General features: G+C 44.6%; 3 protein-coding genes across 6 annotated transcripts; 2 read left to right on the top strand and 1 right to left on the bottom strand.

Annotated features, from left to right (window-relative positions):
* The first annotated feature begins 100 nt into the window (after nucleotides 1-100).
* HARS1 (histidyl-tRNA synthetase 1) lies at nucleotides 101-10,976 on the top strand. Of its 2 annotated transcripts, XM_001377026.4 has the most exons (13): nucleotides 101-241; nucleotides 642-731; nucleotides 1,707-1,826; nucleotides 2,261-2,356; nucleotides 3,333-3,458; nucleotides 3,946-4,053; nucleotides 5,254-5,352; nucleotides 5,566-5,659; nucleotides 5,965-6,092; nucleotides 6,185-6,427; nucleotides 8,035-8,151; nucleotides 8,376-8,522; nucleotides 10,512-10,976. In XM_001377026.4, exons 1-13 carry the CDS (start codon nucleotides 152-154, stop codon nucleotides 10,584-10,586), a joined length of 1,533 nt encoding a protein of 510 aa, XP_001377063.1. In that variant the 5' UTR covers nucleotides 101-151; the 3' UTR covers nucleotides 10,587-10,976. The 2 variants fall into 2 exon arrangements, with proteins under 2 accessions (XP_001377063.1, XP_056667387.1); XM_056811409.1 differs by lacking the exon at nucleotides 6,185-6,427.
* A 124-nt stretch (nucleotides 10,977-11,100) lies between these two features.
* On the top strand, nucleotides 11,101-13,675 carry DND1 (DND microRNA-mediated repression inhibitor 1). The gene is made up of 4 exons (XM_001377015.4): nucleotides 11,101-11,436; nucleotides 11,578-11,695; nucleotides 12,160-12,621; nucleotides 12,849-13,675. The coding sequence occupies exons 1-4, from the start codon at nucleotides 11,413-11,415 to the stop codon at nucleotides 13,298-13,300; spliced, it is 1,056 nt and encodes a 351-aa protein (XP_001377052.1). The 5' UTR covers nucleotides 11,101-11,412; the 3' UTR covers nucleotides 13,301-13,675.
* On the bottom strand, nucleotides 11,990-16,391 carry WDR55 (WD repeat domain 55). 3 transcript variants are annotated; one of them, XM_056811410.1, is made up of 9 exons: nucleotides 16,222-16,391; nucleotides 15,978-16,126; nucleotides 15,680-15,780; nucleotides 15,276-15,363; nucleotides 14,962-15,141; nucleotides 14,769-14,868; nucleotides 14,486-14,655; nucleotides 14,038-14,392; nucleotides 11,990-13,296 (listed from the first exon to the last, which is right to left on the bottom strand). In XM_056811410.1, the coding sequence occupies exons 1-8, from the start codon at nucleotides 16,387-16,389 to the stop codon at nucleotides 14,077-14,079; spliced, it is 1,272 nt and encodes a 423-aa protein (XP_056667388.1). In that variant the 5' UTR covers nucleotides 16,390-16,391; the 3' UTR covers nucleotides 11,990-13,296; nucleotides 14,038-14,076. The 3 variants fall into 3 exon arrangements, with proteins under 3 accessions (XP_056667388.1, XP_016288999.1, XP_003339574.1); XM_016433513.2 differs by having other exon boundaries at nucleotides 11,990-13,293; XM_003339526.4 differs by having other exon boundaries at nucleotides 11,990-14,392.
* Between the last annotated feature and the right edge of the window lie 234 nt (nucleotides 16,392-16,625).

Raw genomic sequence — 16,625 nt, 5'->3', positions numbered from 1 at the left:
TCCTCATCCAAAGAACTAGATGGCTCTGGCCTCTACATTTCCGCTCTTCCGGGATAGGCGCGCACCGGCCGGAAGCTGTCTCTGGGAACGCAGTCCGCCAGCCCAGCTCGGTGGCCGGAAGTAGTCCGTGACTGCAGCAGCCGTTTCAGGGATGGCGGACCGTGCGACCCTGGAAGAGGCCGTGAGGCTCCAGGGCGAGCGAGTGCGGGGTCTCAAGCAGCAGAAGGCGGGCGCCGAGCTGGTGAGAGCCTCGACCCAGCCGGGATGACCGGACCGGGTCTCGGGGCTAAACGGAATTCTGGGTCCGGGGTCTGGTACGGAAGCCGGGAAGGGGCTGGGCAACAGCCTTGAAAGAGGCTAGACTGGTACTGAAAGCAACGCTTCTGTTGTTGTACCGACTATTTAATGTGCTTTACATTCATTCTCTCCCATGGGCCTTACAGTGCCTGAGAGGTTGGCACTGCCATTACCCCATCTTACGGATGAGAAAACTGAGTGGCCCGTGGTCACATAGCTAGCCATGAGTCAGAAGTCTGGGATCCCGGTACCCTACGTGTCTCTTCAAAATAAGGATTGAGGAAGGCTTGGGAAGAGACCAGATTCTTCCAGATTCCCTTGTTTATTGAGGTCCTTCCTTCTAGATCGAGGAGGAGGTAGCCAAGCTCCTAAAGCTGAAGGCACAGTTGGGCCCTGATGAAGGAAAACAGAAGTTTGTGCTTAAGACTCCAAAGGTAAATATATTTTTAAAGAACTCTTTCCCTTCCCCCCCGCCCCCCCCCCAGGATCTCTGATGAACCTTACTGCAGTGTCAGTTAAGATTTTTAATTTTTTCCCTTTTTTTTATTACATTTTGAGTCTCCCTCCCAAACCCACACTAGAGAAGGTCAACATTTAACACATAAACATACATGTAGTCAGTTCAGTTTAACAAGTTTAAGACACTATGAGACACTGAGGATACAAAGTTGGTAATATTTCAGCCCTGTCTTCAAAGAATTTAGTGACAGAAACCTCAAAAGGGAGTGAAATAAATTCAAAAGGAAAGGTTTAGTCATCATGCTACTAGAGACTTGAATTTTGGCTACTCCTAAGGGGTGTAAAGGAAGAAATGTTTAGCTTCAAAAAGCAGGCTTTGGACTGGAATGGAGTTGCATCCGGGTGTTACCTATTTGCCAAGATGGTCAGGATCTCAGGCATCCCAACCTGTAGGAGAACTGCCACTTCTGCATATTCTCAAGGAGGATTTAATATATAGGTAGACAGCTCCTCTATATGTTGAAATGCCTAGTCTGCTTTTTTAAAATACACTTTCCAGTTGATTAGTAGGAATTTCAATGGTTATAGAAATAGGATGTAGATTATCTTGAGAGATCATATAATTAATCTAGTTTTCAAAAATTAGAACCATTAACAACTTAAAACCAACTAATCAAATATCCTTCTCCTAACACAAGTCTAATGTCACGAGTTCAGGCTTTTTTTGTTTAAATGATCTTACTATCTTACTGACTTCCTTCCAGTCCATGCAGATTTGGCTTGGTGGTTAAAAGAGAGTTACGTGCAAGTCTGTTTTCTTACATTTAAGAATATAAATAGAATACTTCTGAATGTTCTGAAATACTACCTCCTCCTGGTTTCTTACTACTGAATTGGACATTTGTTTGGTTTTTTTCTCCTTCGGTTTGGTGACTACTCTTGATCATAAGGGCACAAGGGACTACAACCCTAGGCAGATGGCAGTTCGAGAAAAGGTTTTTGATGTGATCATCAGCTGCTTCAAGCGCCATGGTGCAGAAGTAATTGATACTCCTGTGTTTGAATTGAAGGTGAGGCCCAGGGCCAAGGAAAAAGTGTTTGTCAAGGAAATTGGAAGGAGTACCAGACAGATACATAGTAGGTTAGATATCAAGGTGAAGTTGTCATGAAGGTTCAGCTGTTAAGATGGGTACACACAATCCCAACCCTTATTCCCATATTCCTTATGTGCTGAAACTTGATTTCCATTTAAAAGGAGGAACCAACATAATTTTCCTTACATTGATTTCTGTGGCCCTGATTCTTGTTTCTAGATATCTGTTTTTACTTCGGAGATTAAGGACAGCTAGAATTATTTTTGAAGCTTTCTAACAGAACACTTTATAGGATAATTGATTGTTGGCACTCCTTAGATTATATATGGGTTATAAAACATTAAGCATTGTTATCTACAGTTAAGCTCAGTCATTGAAATAATTATATATTTTCATCTTTTTCCTTCCAGGAAACACTGACTGGAAAGTATGGGGAGGACTCTAAACTTATCTATGACCTAAAGGATCAGGGTGGTGAGCTGTTGGCCCTTCGTTATGACCTCACTGTATCCTTTCAAAGTTAGCTCCATGATGCCATTGTTTAGATTGGACTTTATTGTGGGTAAAATTAAATCTAAAAAAATCTAAAGTTCACAACTTTAATTAACAGGAAGTAATGGAATTGTCAAATTTGGAGAATTTGAGCACAAATAGGAAGAAGTCTTTGGATTAATAGACCAAAGAATCAGTTGTAGATTGAGTTATATGAAATGTTCCTCTAAAATATAGATATAAATTCTGAGTAGCAGAGCCCACCCCTGGGAATAGCACAGTATCATAGACCATATCTGAAAGCATTATAATTCTCCTGATTCTGGAATGCCATTCTTTTACCCTTAAAAGTCTATTCATACAATTGGGCAAATCTTCAGTAAAGAATGATGTCTTTTTCCTATTAATGATACAGAAAGTATGCTTATAGCACCGTGATGAGTCCATCTGTTCTGATTATGCCAAAAAAACAATCGTAGCATGGTCCTGTTGATACTAAGCATAATATAGAATTTCTGCTTTACCTCAGAGGAATTTAGAAAACAGATATAGTCAGGGCAGCTAGGTGGTCAGTCAGTAGATGGCCAGGCCTGGAGATAGGAGGTCTTGGATTCAAATTTGGCCTGAGACATATCCTGGCAAGGAAACTTACCTACCTTGGTAAGTCACTTAATCCCAGTTACCTAGTCATTACCACTCTTCTACCTTAGAACTGATACTTAGTATCTCAATTCTAAGACAAAAGCTATGAGTTAAAAAAAAAAAACAGATCAAGTTAAATTAGAAAGGGATGTTAACTTTCACAGTGGATTTTTTACAATATCAAGGATTAGCCCTTTGAGTATTCCAAAGTTCTTATATCCTTTACTGTCATAATCCAACTATACAAGGATACTGGGGAGAGGGCAGCCACTTTGTTTTAAGGTAGCTTCTGCTGGTGGTGGTAATTAGTTCTATTCAAGAGGAACTTTCTCCTTAACCCATTGTCAGGTTCCTTTTGCTCGATACTTGGCAATGAATAAATTGACCAACATTAAACGCTACCACATTGCCAAGGTGTACCGACGAGATAACCCTGCAATGACTCGTGGTCGTTATCGGGAGTTCTACCAGTGTGTGAGTGTCCCAGAACCAAGAAAGTTCATGGCATTGAGACCTCACTTTGATCAGTTAGATTTCGTCAGTATTGACTTTACTGAATGGCTTATGTAGACACAGACACCATGTCTACATATATCAGGATCAGAACAAAGGATGAGGAGCTTGAGGTGAAGATATGAAAATTAGCTGTGTGCACATTGTCATTAATCACAGCTTCAGACTTGGTGGGGAGCAAATAAATGGCTAAAGGAAAAGCCTATAAGGAGAGATTTAGCTAAAAGAGAGGATGAATATGAATAGAAATAGAGTAAGTATCATGTTCTGTAGAGTCTTAGAGCTGTGTTATCTTCCAAATTAAACTTAGAAGCACAGTGAAGGAGGTCAGTAAGGTCTATAGTCTTGCATAGTAGGGAAAGGACATTGCCTATGAAGTCTGGAGGTTCTGGAACTTTGCTTGGAAATTAGTCCTCTTCTGACTAATTCCTGTCATTTTATTGTGCAGGATTTTGACATTGCTGGGCAGTTTGATCCCATGATCCCTGATGCAGAATGTCTGAAAATCATCTGTGAGATCCTGAGTGCACTTCAGCTGGGGGACTTTCTTATCAAGGTGAGTGGGAAAGCTGTATCCGACCAGGTGGTACTAACAATCAGAAGTAGTCTGATCTTCCTCCTTTTTATAGTTCAGCCCAATTTTTCTTACCTCTCTTATTTGATTTGAGCTCCTTCAGGAGCTCTTTTTGGGCATGACACCATTTTACATTTTCCTTTGAAAACTTCACATGTAGGATTTTGGCATTGTTGCCCTCTTGTTAGTTTGTGTTTGGATCTGCCTGGTCACCAAAGTAACTTTCTGTGGTCTGTTTTTTTTTTTTGTTTGTTTGTTTCTTTGCCTTCCACTCATTTTTTCAGCCTATTTTGTGACCTTTGCCTCACTGTTCAAATTTGGCTCTGTTCCTAGGGTGGAGGAAACACTTCTTGAGCTTCTTGTGTCTGGGCTTGCTTTGGTACTGGCCTGGCTGGTTTGCTGTGGGAAAGCTTACAATTGTTTTGCCAAAATTTGCTAGATAGATTAAACTGGATTTTACTCCTCTTACTGGTTTGTCTAGATGTAGGAAACTAGATTGCTATCCCTCTTACCCCAATGAGACAGGCTTCTCCTGCTGACCTTTTATGTTGTCTTGGACTGGGACACTTTTTCACCCCATCTTTTGTTGGTTCTACTGTTCCAGAATTCATTTTGAGGCTTTAAAAAAGTAGTTGTTTGAAATTATACAGTCTGAAACATTGTAGGATGATCATATGTAAGTGACTTTGCTACTGATGCAATGATCCAAAACAGTCCCAAGGGACTTAAGAGAAAGAATGCTGTCCACATCAAGAAAAAGAACTATGGGAGTAGAAACACAGAAGGAAAATATTTTATTTTTCATTTGTTTTTATGGTTATTGGATATGGGATTTTGATTTTTAAAAGATTACCCAAAAAAATGAATAACATAGAAATAGGTATTGATTAATTATACATGTATAACCCAGTAGAATTGCTTGTCAGCTCTAGAAGGTGGGAGGGAAAGAACATGAATCATGTAACCATGGAAAAATACTTAAATTTAAAAAAAAAACATTTTTTTAAGTAGTTGTTTTAAGAAGGTGGATTTGGGCAAGTCAGCGTTCCTTCCCTATTCCATATGGCTGATCTCTCCGGTCCAGTTTAGGGAGTAAAAAAATACTGTAGCTGTCATAGATCTTGAAGGGAAATAGTTGAAGGTAGGCATTCCCACTTCTTAAAGTGACTTTGGAATCCTCAGGTGAATGACAGGCGAATTCTGGATGGGATGTTCAATGTCTGTGGCGTTCCTGACAGCAAGTTCCGTACCATTTGCTCTTCAGTGGACAAGCTAGACAAGGTGACAACTAGCTTATTTATTTGTATAAGTCCTATTTCTCTTCCCTGAAATTTCTCCTGCAAATGGAAAACAGAGTCTGGGAGGGAGAGGGTTCTTACTCTTGAGTTGTGAGGCAGAGACCTCAGCCATAAAGATTCTTTATACTGAAGAATAAGGCCCAGTTTCCACTGATGTAAATCCATTATGGGGCCCTTGAATCCATTGTCTATGCAGATGTCATGGGAGAATGTGAAGAATGAAATGGTGGAAGAGAAAGGCCTGGCCTCTGAGGTGGCAGATCATATTGGGGCCTATGTGAAGCAGCATGGTAAGAATTTGAGAGGGGATAAGGTAGCCCTCTGATGACCTTTGGGGACTTGCTGGTTTTCCTACCTTTCATGAACCAGTCCTCCAGTGCATGTTGTTTTCATTGAGCCTTATTTCCTCATTTCCCTAGTGGTGTAATAGATTTTCTTGCCATTTTTGACCCCTGTGTTTGAAGTAAGTATTCATATTGGTTGAAGTTATTAGGTATTTAGGGTACTGAAGTTATGTTAGATTGTGGTGAAATGCAAGTAATCAGTGAAAGATTAATGGGTAGTGCCATTTGCTCTCTTTATCTGCTTTTCTTAGGTGGAGTGTCCCTAGTAGAGCAGCTACTGCAGGATCCCAAACTCTCACAGAACAAGCAGGCCCTGGAGGGATTGGGAGACCTGAAACTTCTGTTTGAGTATCTGACCCTGTTTGGTATTGCAGAGAAGGTGAGTAGGGGAAGGGTAGATTAGGGCATATTGTTGAGGATCCCAGAACTTTTCTCTCCTCAGGGACTAACCATATCTCCATGTCCCCACAGATTTCCTTTGACTTGAGCCTGGCTCGAGGCCTGGACTATTATACAGGGGTGATCTATGAAGCAGTGCTTCTTCAGAGCCCAACCCAACAGGGGGAGGAAGCACTTGGTGTGGGCAGTGTGGCTGCTGGAGGGCGCTATGATGGACTTGTTGGCATGTTTGACCCCAAGGGTCGCAAGGTGCCATGTGTGGGGCTCAGCATTGGGGTTGAAAGGATCTTCTCCATTGTGGAACAGAGGATGGAGGTAGGACCTCAGTTTGGGGCATGAGTGTCAATTCTATTTCACAGTCAAGGAGGGGAGAAAAAGATAGCTAATTAGCTTTCTAACTTAGATGCCAGTTAGTGTGTCTACCCCCTAAAGAGTCCTATATATAATTGGGAAAAGAATGGGGTTTTTTGTTTGTTTGTTTGTTTGTTTGTTTTCTGTTGGGAGCTTCAATACAAGAATATCAATATACTGAGTTTAGTTTATTTGGTATTTAGGCCCTGAGTACAGGGTTTATCTGCACCACTCAGACACTTGAATTAATGGCCCCCTTCCATGTTGTTGGTCTCTGTCTTCTCTAGATACTTCACCTCTGCTGTTATTTACAAAACATTTATTTGGTGCTATTGCATACAAAAGTATTGTTTGAAGGGAGGGGTGTAGAATAGAGAGATAAGGAAAAAGCTGTCTGGATTCTAAAAGGTGGGGGATGGGGGCAGTACATTCTCATTTGTAGTATCATTAAGTGCATAGTTTGTAATTATAGTAACTAACACTTTACTAATTTATAGAGTGCATAAAAGAGGTTGAGAAGGCAGTAGAAAACTAACTGGGAGGAAGACCTAGGCTTTTAAGTGTCCTCTCTGACCCTTCATCTCATGGGAGTTTTGGTGGTGAGTCACTGAACTTTTCAGTGCTCCAGGTAATTCTCCAACACCGCCTGAGCCTGAGCCAGGCTTCAGTAGGGAAATTTCTCCACCAGCAGCTTCCCTTACTGGAGAAATCTCAGCCCTGTTTTAAAAAATAGACACATTGAGGCACAAACCTACACCAGGACTTAATGTGGGGAATGGAAATGCCCAGCTTGAGATCATTGGGTGACCTTATCTGACAACCACTCATTGTATCTGTTGCTCTTAGTGAGTTCTTATCTGCTGCCTTCTGTTATTCTGCCGGGCTGAAGGGAACCAAAAGCTGATTTAAAGACTGAATGACCTTGGGCCAAACCTAACCTCGGATAGATATTTAACTGTAATATGAAGATGGCAGTAAGCTCTCTGAACCGAAATATCTTCATCTGTCAAATGGGAATGATATTATCTGGGAGACCTACCTTCACCTCTGTTGTGGGTAGGGCTCTTAGGAGGCTGAGGCTAATGACCTCATTTACAAATTGTCTGCTTGGGACTTCTGAATGATTCAGATTTTGAAGCCTCTTTCTCCTTACTAGATACTATAGGTATGTAGGTGGGCATGTAACCATATGGGGAAAAATTTTTCTGAGATTCTGGTTGTGAATTTAGTGTAAAAAGAGGGAAAACAGGAGCTGAAACTTTGTTAATCAAAGATATCCTCCTGGGGCTATGTAAAAGTAAATCACTTGTTCCTCTGTTGTCTGGTTTCTCCTTTGTTTTTTTTCAAATGTGACCTTGTGAATATTCATGTGTTATACTCCTGGGTCTGGGAAATGGACTGTGAGCCGGGATTGACTTTAAATCACTTGGAGAAGATTTGGTGGGTGGGATAGATTGACTCTCAGACTGCTATTCTCAAATTCCTCCAGGTCTAGAAGCTTGAGCAGATCCAGCTATGCCAAATTGCTAATCTGTCATAGACAAAGCTTACCCAATCTGCCCTTTCCTTAGGCTTCTGAGGAAAAAGTTCGGACCACGGAGACCCAGGTGCTTGTGGCTGCAGCCCAAAAGAAGCTCTTGGAGGAAAGGTTAAAGCTTGTTGCAGAACTGTGGGACAGGGGAATTAAGGTATGAATGAATGACCCTGGAAGGAAGAATTATGTTCTTTTGCTTTAGAACTAAATTTTATTCGTGGCTGTGGTATTCCTTTTGATTTTTCATGGTGGGTCAGCAATGGTAATTCCTGGAACCAAATGAACTACTAGCAAGAAAACAATCTTGTGGGCCAAGCAGGAGTGTTCTCTCCAAAGCAAAGGCTTGTCTCAGCCCTTACTCTGCCCTGGTCTCTTTAGGCTGAGCTACTATACAAGAAGAACCCCAAATTGCTGACCCAGTTGCAGTACTGTGAGGAGACTGGCATCCCACTGGTGGCCATCATTGGGGAGCAGGAGCTGAAGGACGGTGTCATCAAACTGCGCTGCGTGGCTAGCAGAGAAGAGGTGAGTGATCCCAGAGAGAGGGAATTGAGGTAGAAGGCCCTGGTATGGTTGAAACTAGGTAAGCTTTCCTTTTTAGCCTCAAATGAGACTGTAGTAATAATGCTCACCTTCACAAATTTGATCCGGCATTTATCTTTTTTCCCCTGAACTTTATCTCCTGGGTTTTCAGGCAGGCTGTTTGCTTCCCTCCACCTGAATGCACTCCATTCTCATCTCATGTCCTCAAACTGTTCCCTCTTCAGGTTCTCCTAGCATATTTTGCCTCCACTCTCCTTTGTTCACCTCAATGCACTCTGCCTTGATTTATGCTCATTTATTTATCAGAGGCAGTTTGACACAGTTGGTAGAGTGCCCAACTTGATGCTTGAAGATTTGGGTTCCAACCTCCATTTCTGTGACCTATGAATAGATCAACTTGATTTTTGTGAATTGGGGACAATTCTCTGAAACTACAAATTATATCAGGTTAAACTGAAATGACAGGTCCTTGTATTTTTTTTTCATCTCTCATTTCATTCCTAGAAGGGTTTTTCCACCAGTCCAATCAGGTCTTTACACCTAGAAGACTAGATTAGAATTGGACCTTTGATTTCCTTGGTTTAGAGAACTGTTGGAATGGGAAGCTCTCTACCCCAATAGTTATTTATGCAGTTCTAGATCTCCTTGAATTGCCTAGAGCTCAGGAAAGCTGCTCAATTAGATTAGAATGTAATTGGGAAATGTATGATAAAGTAAATAAATACAATACAACATGGATAATGTTAATTTGAGGTTTTCTAAGTCAATATTAACCAACCAAGCCCCCCTTCCCCCCTTCCCTTTCTATTTGAGTTTGACACCACTGGTCTACAGGTTGTGGGGGTTAAGTGACTTACTCAGGGTCTCTGAAGCCTGCATGTCTGGAGATGGATATGAACTCAGTCTCTTGCTCCGAGACTGCCTCCAATACTGTCTTACATGTAGGAATGTGTTACAATGCTTTTTAGGTGTTGAAATAAAAGTCTTGGATAAGGTAAAACAGATCAAGCCTGCCTCTACAGAAACTGCAAGGGCAGAAGTAATTCTGGTTTTTCGATCTGTGGAGGTTTAGAATCCTTTGAAAAACCTTGTTTTTCTATGAGCAGTATTTGGATTGTTTTATCTCTAAATCCAATGCTTTGGTTCCTAGTTAAGGAAATTTGAAGCATTAGCTAGCATATGGGGAGGGTATTTTGGTGGAATTTAAGTTTTCCTGATGGCCCTGAAATCATATTGCAACTTATTCATCTTAATGGAAATCCTGGCAGTCAATTCCATTTCTCAGTGCAGCCCTTTGCCTTTTAGCATACCAGCCACCATTTCCTCAGTCTCAGTCTGTAGTTATCTGTTGTGTTGTGTTGTGTTGTGTTGTGTTGTGTTGTGTTGTGTTGTGTTGTGTTTAAACCCTTACCTTCCATCTTGGAATCAATACTGTATTGGTTCCAAGGTTCCAAGGTGGTAAGGGCTAGGTAATGGGACTAAGGGACATGCCCAGGGTCACACAGCTAGAAAGTGTCTAAGGCCAAATTTGAACCCAGGACCTCCCATCTCTGGGCCTGACTCTCAATCCACTGGGCCACCCAGCTGCCCCTGTTGGTTACATGTTAACTGTGACTTATAATTGAGGCAGCTAGGTAGAGAGCTGGACCTAGAATCTGGTAGACCTGGGTTCAAATTAGACTTCTGATACTTACTAGTTGTGTGACCTTGGGCAAGTCACTTAAAGGGTTTGTCCCAACTTCTTCATCAGTAAAATGAGAATGATATGATAATAGCACCTACCTTCCAGGATTTTTATGAGGATCAAATGAGATATTTGTAAAAAAAAAAGTGCATACTACGTGCCATATAGATCCTAGCTATAACAATTATTGGATAGGGAAGTTTGAAAGCAAAAAGGGAGATAGAATATAGTAGGAACAAAAGGGAGAACAGACATTTCTCATGCTCTCTTCTTCCCCTTTTGGCCAGGTGGATGTTCGGAAAGAAAACCTTGTAGAAGAAATCAGGAAACGAACAAGCCAGTACCCTGCCACCATCTGCTGAACTGAAGGAAGTCAGTGGATAGTAGAAATTGCACTACTTGGAAGCTGGTCCATCTTCTTCAGTTGCTTTGCACAATCTACTCCCAGAGGGAAGAATTAGAGGAAGTGCAGAGCTAATTAATGTTTTCTTGTAAAATCACTGGCAAGGATAGCCAGCATATAACTCCATTTTCTCAAAGAGGTTGCTTTCTGGAGCTGCCCAGGACATGGATATGAACTGAATCTTCCCAGGCTGGGTTGGCCCTGGGTGTCCTCTTTCCTCTCCCACCCCCACTAGTGCATTATGTGTGCAATGTCCCCATGTTTATGGCAGAAATGCCTTGATGCCAACATTTCCCATCAATTTTGTGAAGCCGATTGCCTGTGGGTCCAATAAAATGCCTAAAACTTCTGTCTGTTTCCACTCCTGTCTAGATCCAGGAATGATTGTCTGGGGGGGGCTCCCTCTTATATTTTGATGCCACCCCAGTTTGAGAGCAATACTCTGGTGACCCGCTTCTGCAAGGTGTTAATACATGTGGGATTTGCTGTAATTTTGCTCTTTCTCACACATGGGTTTAGTTAAACTCCTGAGTGGTTTCTTGCTTCTCTGAAATTGGAAAGGGCAAATGGGCACTGCGGATCGCCTAAGCCCCTCCCCCAGCTGTTTTCCTACTTCCACCTGTTTATGCCCTGGAGAGCAGAGCACGTGGCCCTTTCCCCCCCCACCCTCTCCATAGGGGCGGGGTCTCAACCCTCGACCAATGAGAGTCTGGGGGGCTGGGGAAGGTTCCAGAGGCTGAGACCGAGGCTATAAAGGTGTGTGGAGGGGTGTGTCGCCTCCAAACATGCAGTCCAAGCGGGAATGCGAGGTGAGTGCCTTAGATTGAGGGATCCCCTGGTGAAATGATGCGGGGGCGGGGGCGGGGAGCTGACCCTCCCCTACTAGCGTTACCTTGCAATGTGTCTTGGAGCCTAGTGCCAGCACTCACCCCTTCTTTCACCCTTCCCAGTTATGGTGTGAGCGGGTGAACCCAGTGAACAAGGCTGCGCTGGAGGCTTGGGTGAGGGAAACGGGCATCCGGCTGGTGCAAGTAAACGGGCAGAGGAAATACGGCGGTCCACCCCCAGGTAATATTTGCACCGCAATTGGGGAGGGGGGCGCGCCTTGAGCCTCCCCCTGCCGGGGACAGTTAGACGCCATACCCCTCCCCCCAAGGCTTGGGGGAGTGGCCTGTGAACCGACCTTCTGCTGAGTTGGTGAGTGAAGTGCCCATTAACTGCCCCTGATTCGCACCCCGGAGGAAGGAAAAACCGTTCAAGTTATTCTATACTGTTAAGGCGAGCTAAACTTTTTGAGCACTCTGAAGCTAGTTTCCATTTGCATTTTAGAACAATACAATGGCATACTCACATACCCAGTAATCATATTGAAACGGACTTTTTAATTTAGTGCAAACTTCTAAATTTTACAGTCCAGAGTAAAGTTCAAATCGAGTGTATGCCCAGTTAATAGCAAAAGCCAGTTCGAGGCTCCCCGGTTTGGATTAGTGTGCCCACCTGGGGCAGCAGTTCAAAGACCACTCTCTCCCCAGGCTGGGTGGGCAGCCCTCCACCAGCAGGTTCAGAGGTGTTCATCGGTCGCCTGCCCCAGGATGTATATGAGCACCAGCTGATTCCACTGTTCCAGCGAGTGGGGCGTCTTTATGAGTTTCGCCTCATGATGACTTTTAGTGGCCTGAACCGAGGTTTTGCCTACGCCCGCTACAGCTCCCGGCGTGGAGCTCAGGCGGCCATCGCCACACTTCACAATCACCCTCTTCGACCCGCCTGCCCGCTGCTGGTCTGCCGGAGCACCGAAAAATGCGAGCTGACCCTGGATGGTCTGCCCCCAGCCCTGAGCCACCAGGCCCTGCTTCAGGCCTTGCAACCTCTAGGCTCCGGTCTGCAGGAAGCCCTGCTGCTCCCCAGCCTTATGCACCCACACACACAGATTGCGCTGCTCAAGTTTAGCTCCCACCGGGCTGCAGCTATGGCCAAGAAAGCTCTGGTAGAAGGTAGGAGGAACGCTGAAGTTAGGGTGGGGTCGAGGAAAATGGGTAGCCATCTATGTCATTAAGAGCTGTAAGGGGGAGGGGGGGTGGATGAGCCTCATAATCCGTTAGAGAATAGGTAGTGTTTGTTGGAAAAGGTGGGTTGTGTGCAGATTTTACGAAGCTAAGCATGGGTGTGGTTGTCTTCCAATGACACCCATCATCACTCCTGTGTGTCCTCTGTCCCGCAGGGCGCTCAAAGCTCTGTGGAGACCAGGTGACAGTAGAATGGTTGAAGCCTGACCTGAAGCAACGACTGAGACAGCAAACTGAAGGTCCTTTATTTCGGGGCTTGGGGCCTGAGACAAGCCACGGGATCCTACCTGAGAAATTAGGGACCCCATTACCACCTAGCTGTGCCCAGACCACCCTTGAGACACTGTGCCAACAGAAGCACTTGGGCATGCCTGTATTTCTCACCAAGTGCTTGGGAGTGGGGCCTGCAGGCTGGCACAGATTCTGGTACCAAGTGGTGATTCCTGGTCACCCAGTGCCTTTCAGTGGCCTAATCTGGGTAGTTGTGACAAAGGAGGGGCCAAGTGGACATGAAGTGGCCAAGAATGCTGTGTCCCTGCGCCTCTTAGAAGCATTAGGTGAGCCAAGGGGAAATGAAAACCCAGGGTGGAGGTGGTTTTCCTGCTAAAAAAAAAAAAAGCTATTGTTTACTTTCTGTTGAATGTTTATAGCCAGTCAAAGAGATAGGGTAGAGTCCCTTAGTCTTTCAAGAAGGGCAGGGCCCTGAAGTTGGACAACTGGGAACACTAGCCTTGACCTAGAGGGACAACTTCCTCGATTCCCTATTGCCTTCCCTCTATGCCAGTTACATCTCCACCCACTTAATCCTTATGTGTGTTCTGGTTTTGTCCCTCAAGCTTTTTCCTTGATGGCTAGTTAGACCTTAAGTCGATTCTTTGGTTCCTCTGCTCATTGTTGGTCCTTCCCCCCTTGGTATTCTATGCCTTTGTGCTGAGTTTCAAGTCTGTTTTGCTTCTCTTTAATTAAAAGCCTGAGGTTGGTATATATGTGTCCATGCTGTGTCTGCTACAAGGACTCTTCTCTTAATTCTGATAGAGCCCAGTTGGAGCAGATTGTGTTCTTCAGTTTTCAGCTTTTTAAGTGGAAGACTACAGGTAGTAGTCTTGACACTATAATCCAAGAGTACAGAATTCTGTATTGTTTTGTCACCCTGTCTTTGTGCTCACTAAAAAGAACAAAAGTCCAGTTTAACTACTAAGCCTGGTGATTTTTAACAGGTTCCTCCCCCCTTCCTTAGAACCAGTGTGGTCTCAGTTACGCTTGAAGCATCCTCTAATAGAAGATCCTTAAATAGACTTTAAAAACTGCTGTAAAAAAAGCAGCAAGGGGGCTGATATACTTAGCTGCAACAGAAGGTTTTGGATGATCCCCACTACCATCCTCTCAGTCACTGTCCTCACTTTCTTCTTCCACTGGATTAGGCACTATGTCTTCCTCCTCTTTAAGTCCAGCAAAAAAATCATCTATGCCCCAGGCTTTACTGCTCAGAGCCTGTAACTGGCCACCTTTCTTCTTGCGCTTCCGATAATCATCAACTACCACTGAACGAAGCTGTGTCACATCCCAGAATTTGAGCCTATGGTCATGGCCACTGCTGGCAAGAAGTTTACCACAGTGAGAGAGAGCTAATTGCTCCACAGGTTCACCGGCATGTTGCCCCACACTGCCCACAACTCGGTTTGGCAGGATATTGACTGCCCTATGGAGAAAACACAAAATAAGTACCATGGGAAGTGATTTGCCCAGTGCAGTGCCCCATCCTTTCACCACCAGCTTTATCCTTCTCATTTACCTAATAATCCCATCAGTAGAGGCTGTGCATAGCAAATTGTCTGTGATGGGCACAATGCAGTCGATTGACTCTGCCTTCAGGGCAAACCGGTCACTAGTTGCTCCAAAACCATTCCAGTTGAAGAGGTAAATGGTCCCTTCACTAGAGCCACAAGCAACTTTCTTTCCCCTCTGCAAGAAAATGGAATCTTTTCTAGGGAGTGGCAAACAATCCAAGATCTGATGATCTGGATTGGTCTTTCCTTGATTCCTCCCCAACCCCACCCCAGTCTTCTCTCTGGTACCTTCATTAGTGTAACAGAGGTCAAATCCCCACTCTGTGCTTCTGATAGAAGTTCAAATCGATGGCGTTTAATATTAAAGACACCAAGGCAACCATCCCCACTGTGAAAAAAGCAAGCAATAATCATTATGGAGGCAACCTTACAAAAAGTTTGGTGGGGAAGAAGAAAAGGGAAGTTTCCCAAGGCTCTTTACCTGGCAGTAAGAAGAAGCTTCTTAGCAGGGTCCAGAGCCATATCTGCTATGTATTCCTCATGTTGCTTCAAGTCCATGATTGGACCCTCTTTCCTCTGGTCCCAGAGTCGAATACTGCCACCATCATCCCCAGTAGCTAATAGATACTCGTCTACTAGCAACAAGCTATTGATAGGTACACTGTAGAATCAGATTAGGGGTTGGCAGTAAGTCAAAAAATAAGTGATGATGAATTAAAAAAAAACCTGTCTTGCATAATCTGAAGGAAGATTCCAACTTTCCTAAATTTCTTAATTTTCCCAATGGCTGCATACCTGTGAGCCTTGGAGATTCGCTTATCCAGTCGCCCTTGCTCAACATCTAGGATATGAATGGCTTTATCCTTGGAAACACTGATAAGTTCTGGTGGAGACAGATAAAAATGAAGAGGAAGCAGTGGTCTGACAGATTATCCCAAACTTCTCATTTAAAAAAAAGGAGGGGGAGTTCAAGGATCACTCCTTGCTGAATATCTCATTGCCTGATTCCCAGGCTATGGCTATTCTATTCCCATTCCATAAAAACTCCACAGATCTCACACTGGAAGCGACCCAGTTCTAGTCCTACAGACATTTCATCAGAAATCCCTCAAGTCCCAGCTCCTCCACAGAAGGTTACGGTGGTTGGCTACTCTTGACCTCCAATAGACTGAGGAGCTCCCCTTCTCTTCCAAACTCACTCTGTCCGTCTTCGGAAAAGGCAAGGTCCCGGCAGGACTTGAGATGGTGTCCTGAGGACCAGAGCTCTTTGGTTTCACCCTCCCAACAGGAATATTCAAAGCTGCGGGAGGAAGAGAAGGGACAATTATATACTACTGGACAAGAGACACTTTCCAGGACTGTTTCTTCTTCCGTCAAAGGAAAGGCCTAGACAGTGACTGCTCCAGCCCCTTCTAGCAGTGCTCCTCTAAGGGTGGGAGGGAGGTGACATTAACCACAGACCCCATTGCCCCCGGCAATAGCCTTCCCCGAGCTCACACGAACACGTCCCCGTCCACGTCCCCCGCGGCCAGGAGGTTCCGAGCCGGGTGAAAAGCCAGCCCGTTGGCCGGAGCCTCCAACACTATGTCTTCCGGAGTGTCCCGCTTCCGGGGAGCCACGGTCTCTATCTCGGACTCGACCTCAGACTACAAGGGAACACCCGAAGGAAATGTAGTCGGAGTGCGCTGATATTCTCCCTCCGCCACCCCAATGCCCGTGGGTGTCCCATTCCATTGCTCACCTCGCTGGAGGCTGCCATGCTGATAACAACTTCCGGGTAGAGACCGGAAAACGTACAAATCTTCTCAGGTACCACCGAGATGAAAAGGTCTGGAACCCGGCAGTTCCACTCACTTCCGCTTTTCAAGCCTTGGGCGTGGTCGTGGACCGGAAGCAGCACTCTGAGCATACTCTATTGCCAAACGGGCCGAATGAAGTCGAGGTGGGGGGATGGGAGGTGGGGAATGGACTATCCAAACTTCCTAGGGACTAGCTGAGAGAAATTGACCCCCGACCAGTTGCTAGGACCATTCCCGAGGCTTTGGGCCCCAATGACTAATCCACACCGAAGTTCCTTTTAGGCCTTGCCAGCGTGGACTCTTAAGCCCTGGAAATGGGGTCCAGACAAGGCAAAAAGAATCACAG

This window comes from Monodelphis domestica, chromosome 1 (genome assembly GCF_027887165.1).
Source record: "Monodelphis domestica isolate mMonDom1 chromosome 1, mMonDom1.pri, whole genome shotgun sequence".
In the NCBI taxonomy this organism is placed as follows: Eukaryota; Metazoa; Chordata; class Mammalia; order Didelphimorphia; family Didelphidae; genus Monodelphis; species Monodelphis domestica.
This window is presented reverse-complemented; position numbering and strand designations above follow the sequence as displayed.

What these genes read in the sequence shown, in the direction of transcription:
- DND1 (XM_001377015.4), top strand. Translation starts at nt 11,413, where the DNA reads ATGCAGTCCAAGCGGGAATGCGAG. An exon ending in AGTCCAAGCGGGAATGCGAG is followed by an intron (nt 11,437 to 11,577) that starts GTGAGTGCCTTA and finishes CACCCTTCCCAG; the next exon opens with TTATGGTGTGAGCGGGTGAA. An exon ending in CAAGAAAGCTCTGGTAGAAG is followed by an intron (nt 12,622 to 12,848) that starts GTAGGAGGAACG and finishes TCTGTCCCGCAG; the next exon opens with GGCGCTCAAAGCTCTGTGGA.
- WDR55 (XM_003339526.4), bottom strand. Translation starts at nt 16,389, where the DNA reads ATGCTCAGAGTGCTGCTTCCGGTCCACGACCACGCCCAAGGCTTGAAA. An exon ending in GCATGGCAGCCTCCAGCGAG is followed by an intron (nt 16,127 to 16,221) that starts GTGAGCAATGGA and finishes GTTCCCTTGTAG; the next exon opens with TCTGAGGTCGAGTCCGAGAT. An exon ending in CGAATCTCCAAGGCTCACAG is followed by an intron (nt 15,142 to 15,275) that starts GTATGCAGCCAT and finishes CTGATTCTACAG; the next exon opens with TGTACCTATCAATAGCTTGT.
- HARS1 (XM_001377026.4), top strand. Translation starts at nt 152, where the DNA reads ATGGCGGACCGTGCGACCCTGGAAGAGGCCGTGAGGCTCCAGGGCGAG. An exon ending in CCCTTCGTTATGACCTCACT is followed by an intron (nt 2,357 to 3,332) that starts GTATCCTTTCAA and finishes ACCCATTGTCAG; the next exon opens with GTTCCTTTTGCTCGATACTT. An exon ending in ATCGGGAGTTCTACCAGTGT is followed by an intron (nt 3,459 to 3,945) that starts GTGAGTGTCCCA and finishes TTTATTGTGCAG; the next exon opens with GATTTTGACATTGCTGGGCA.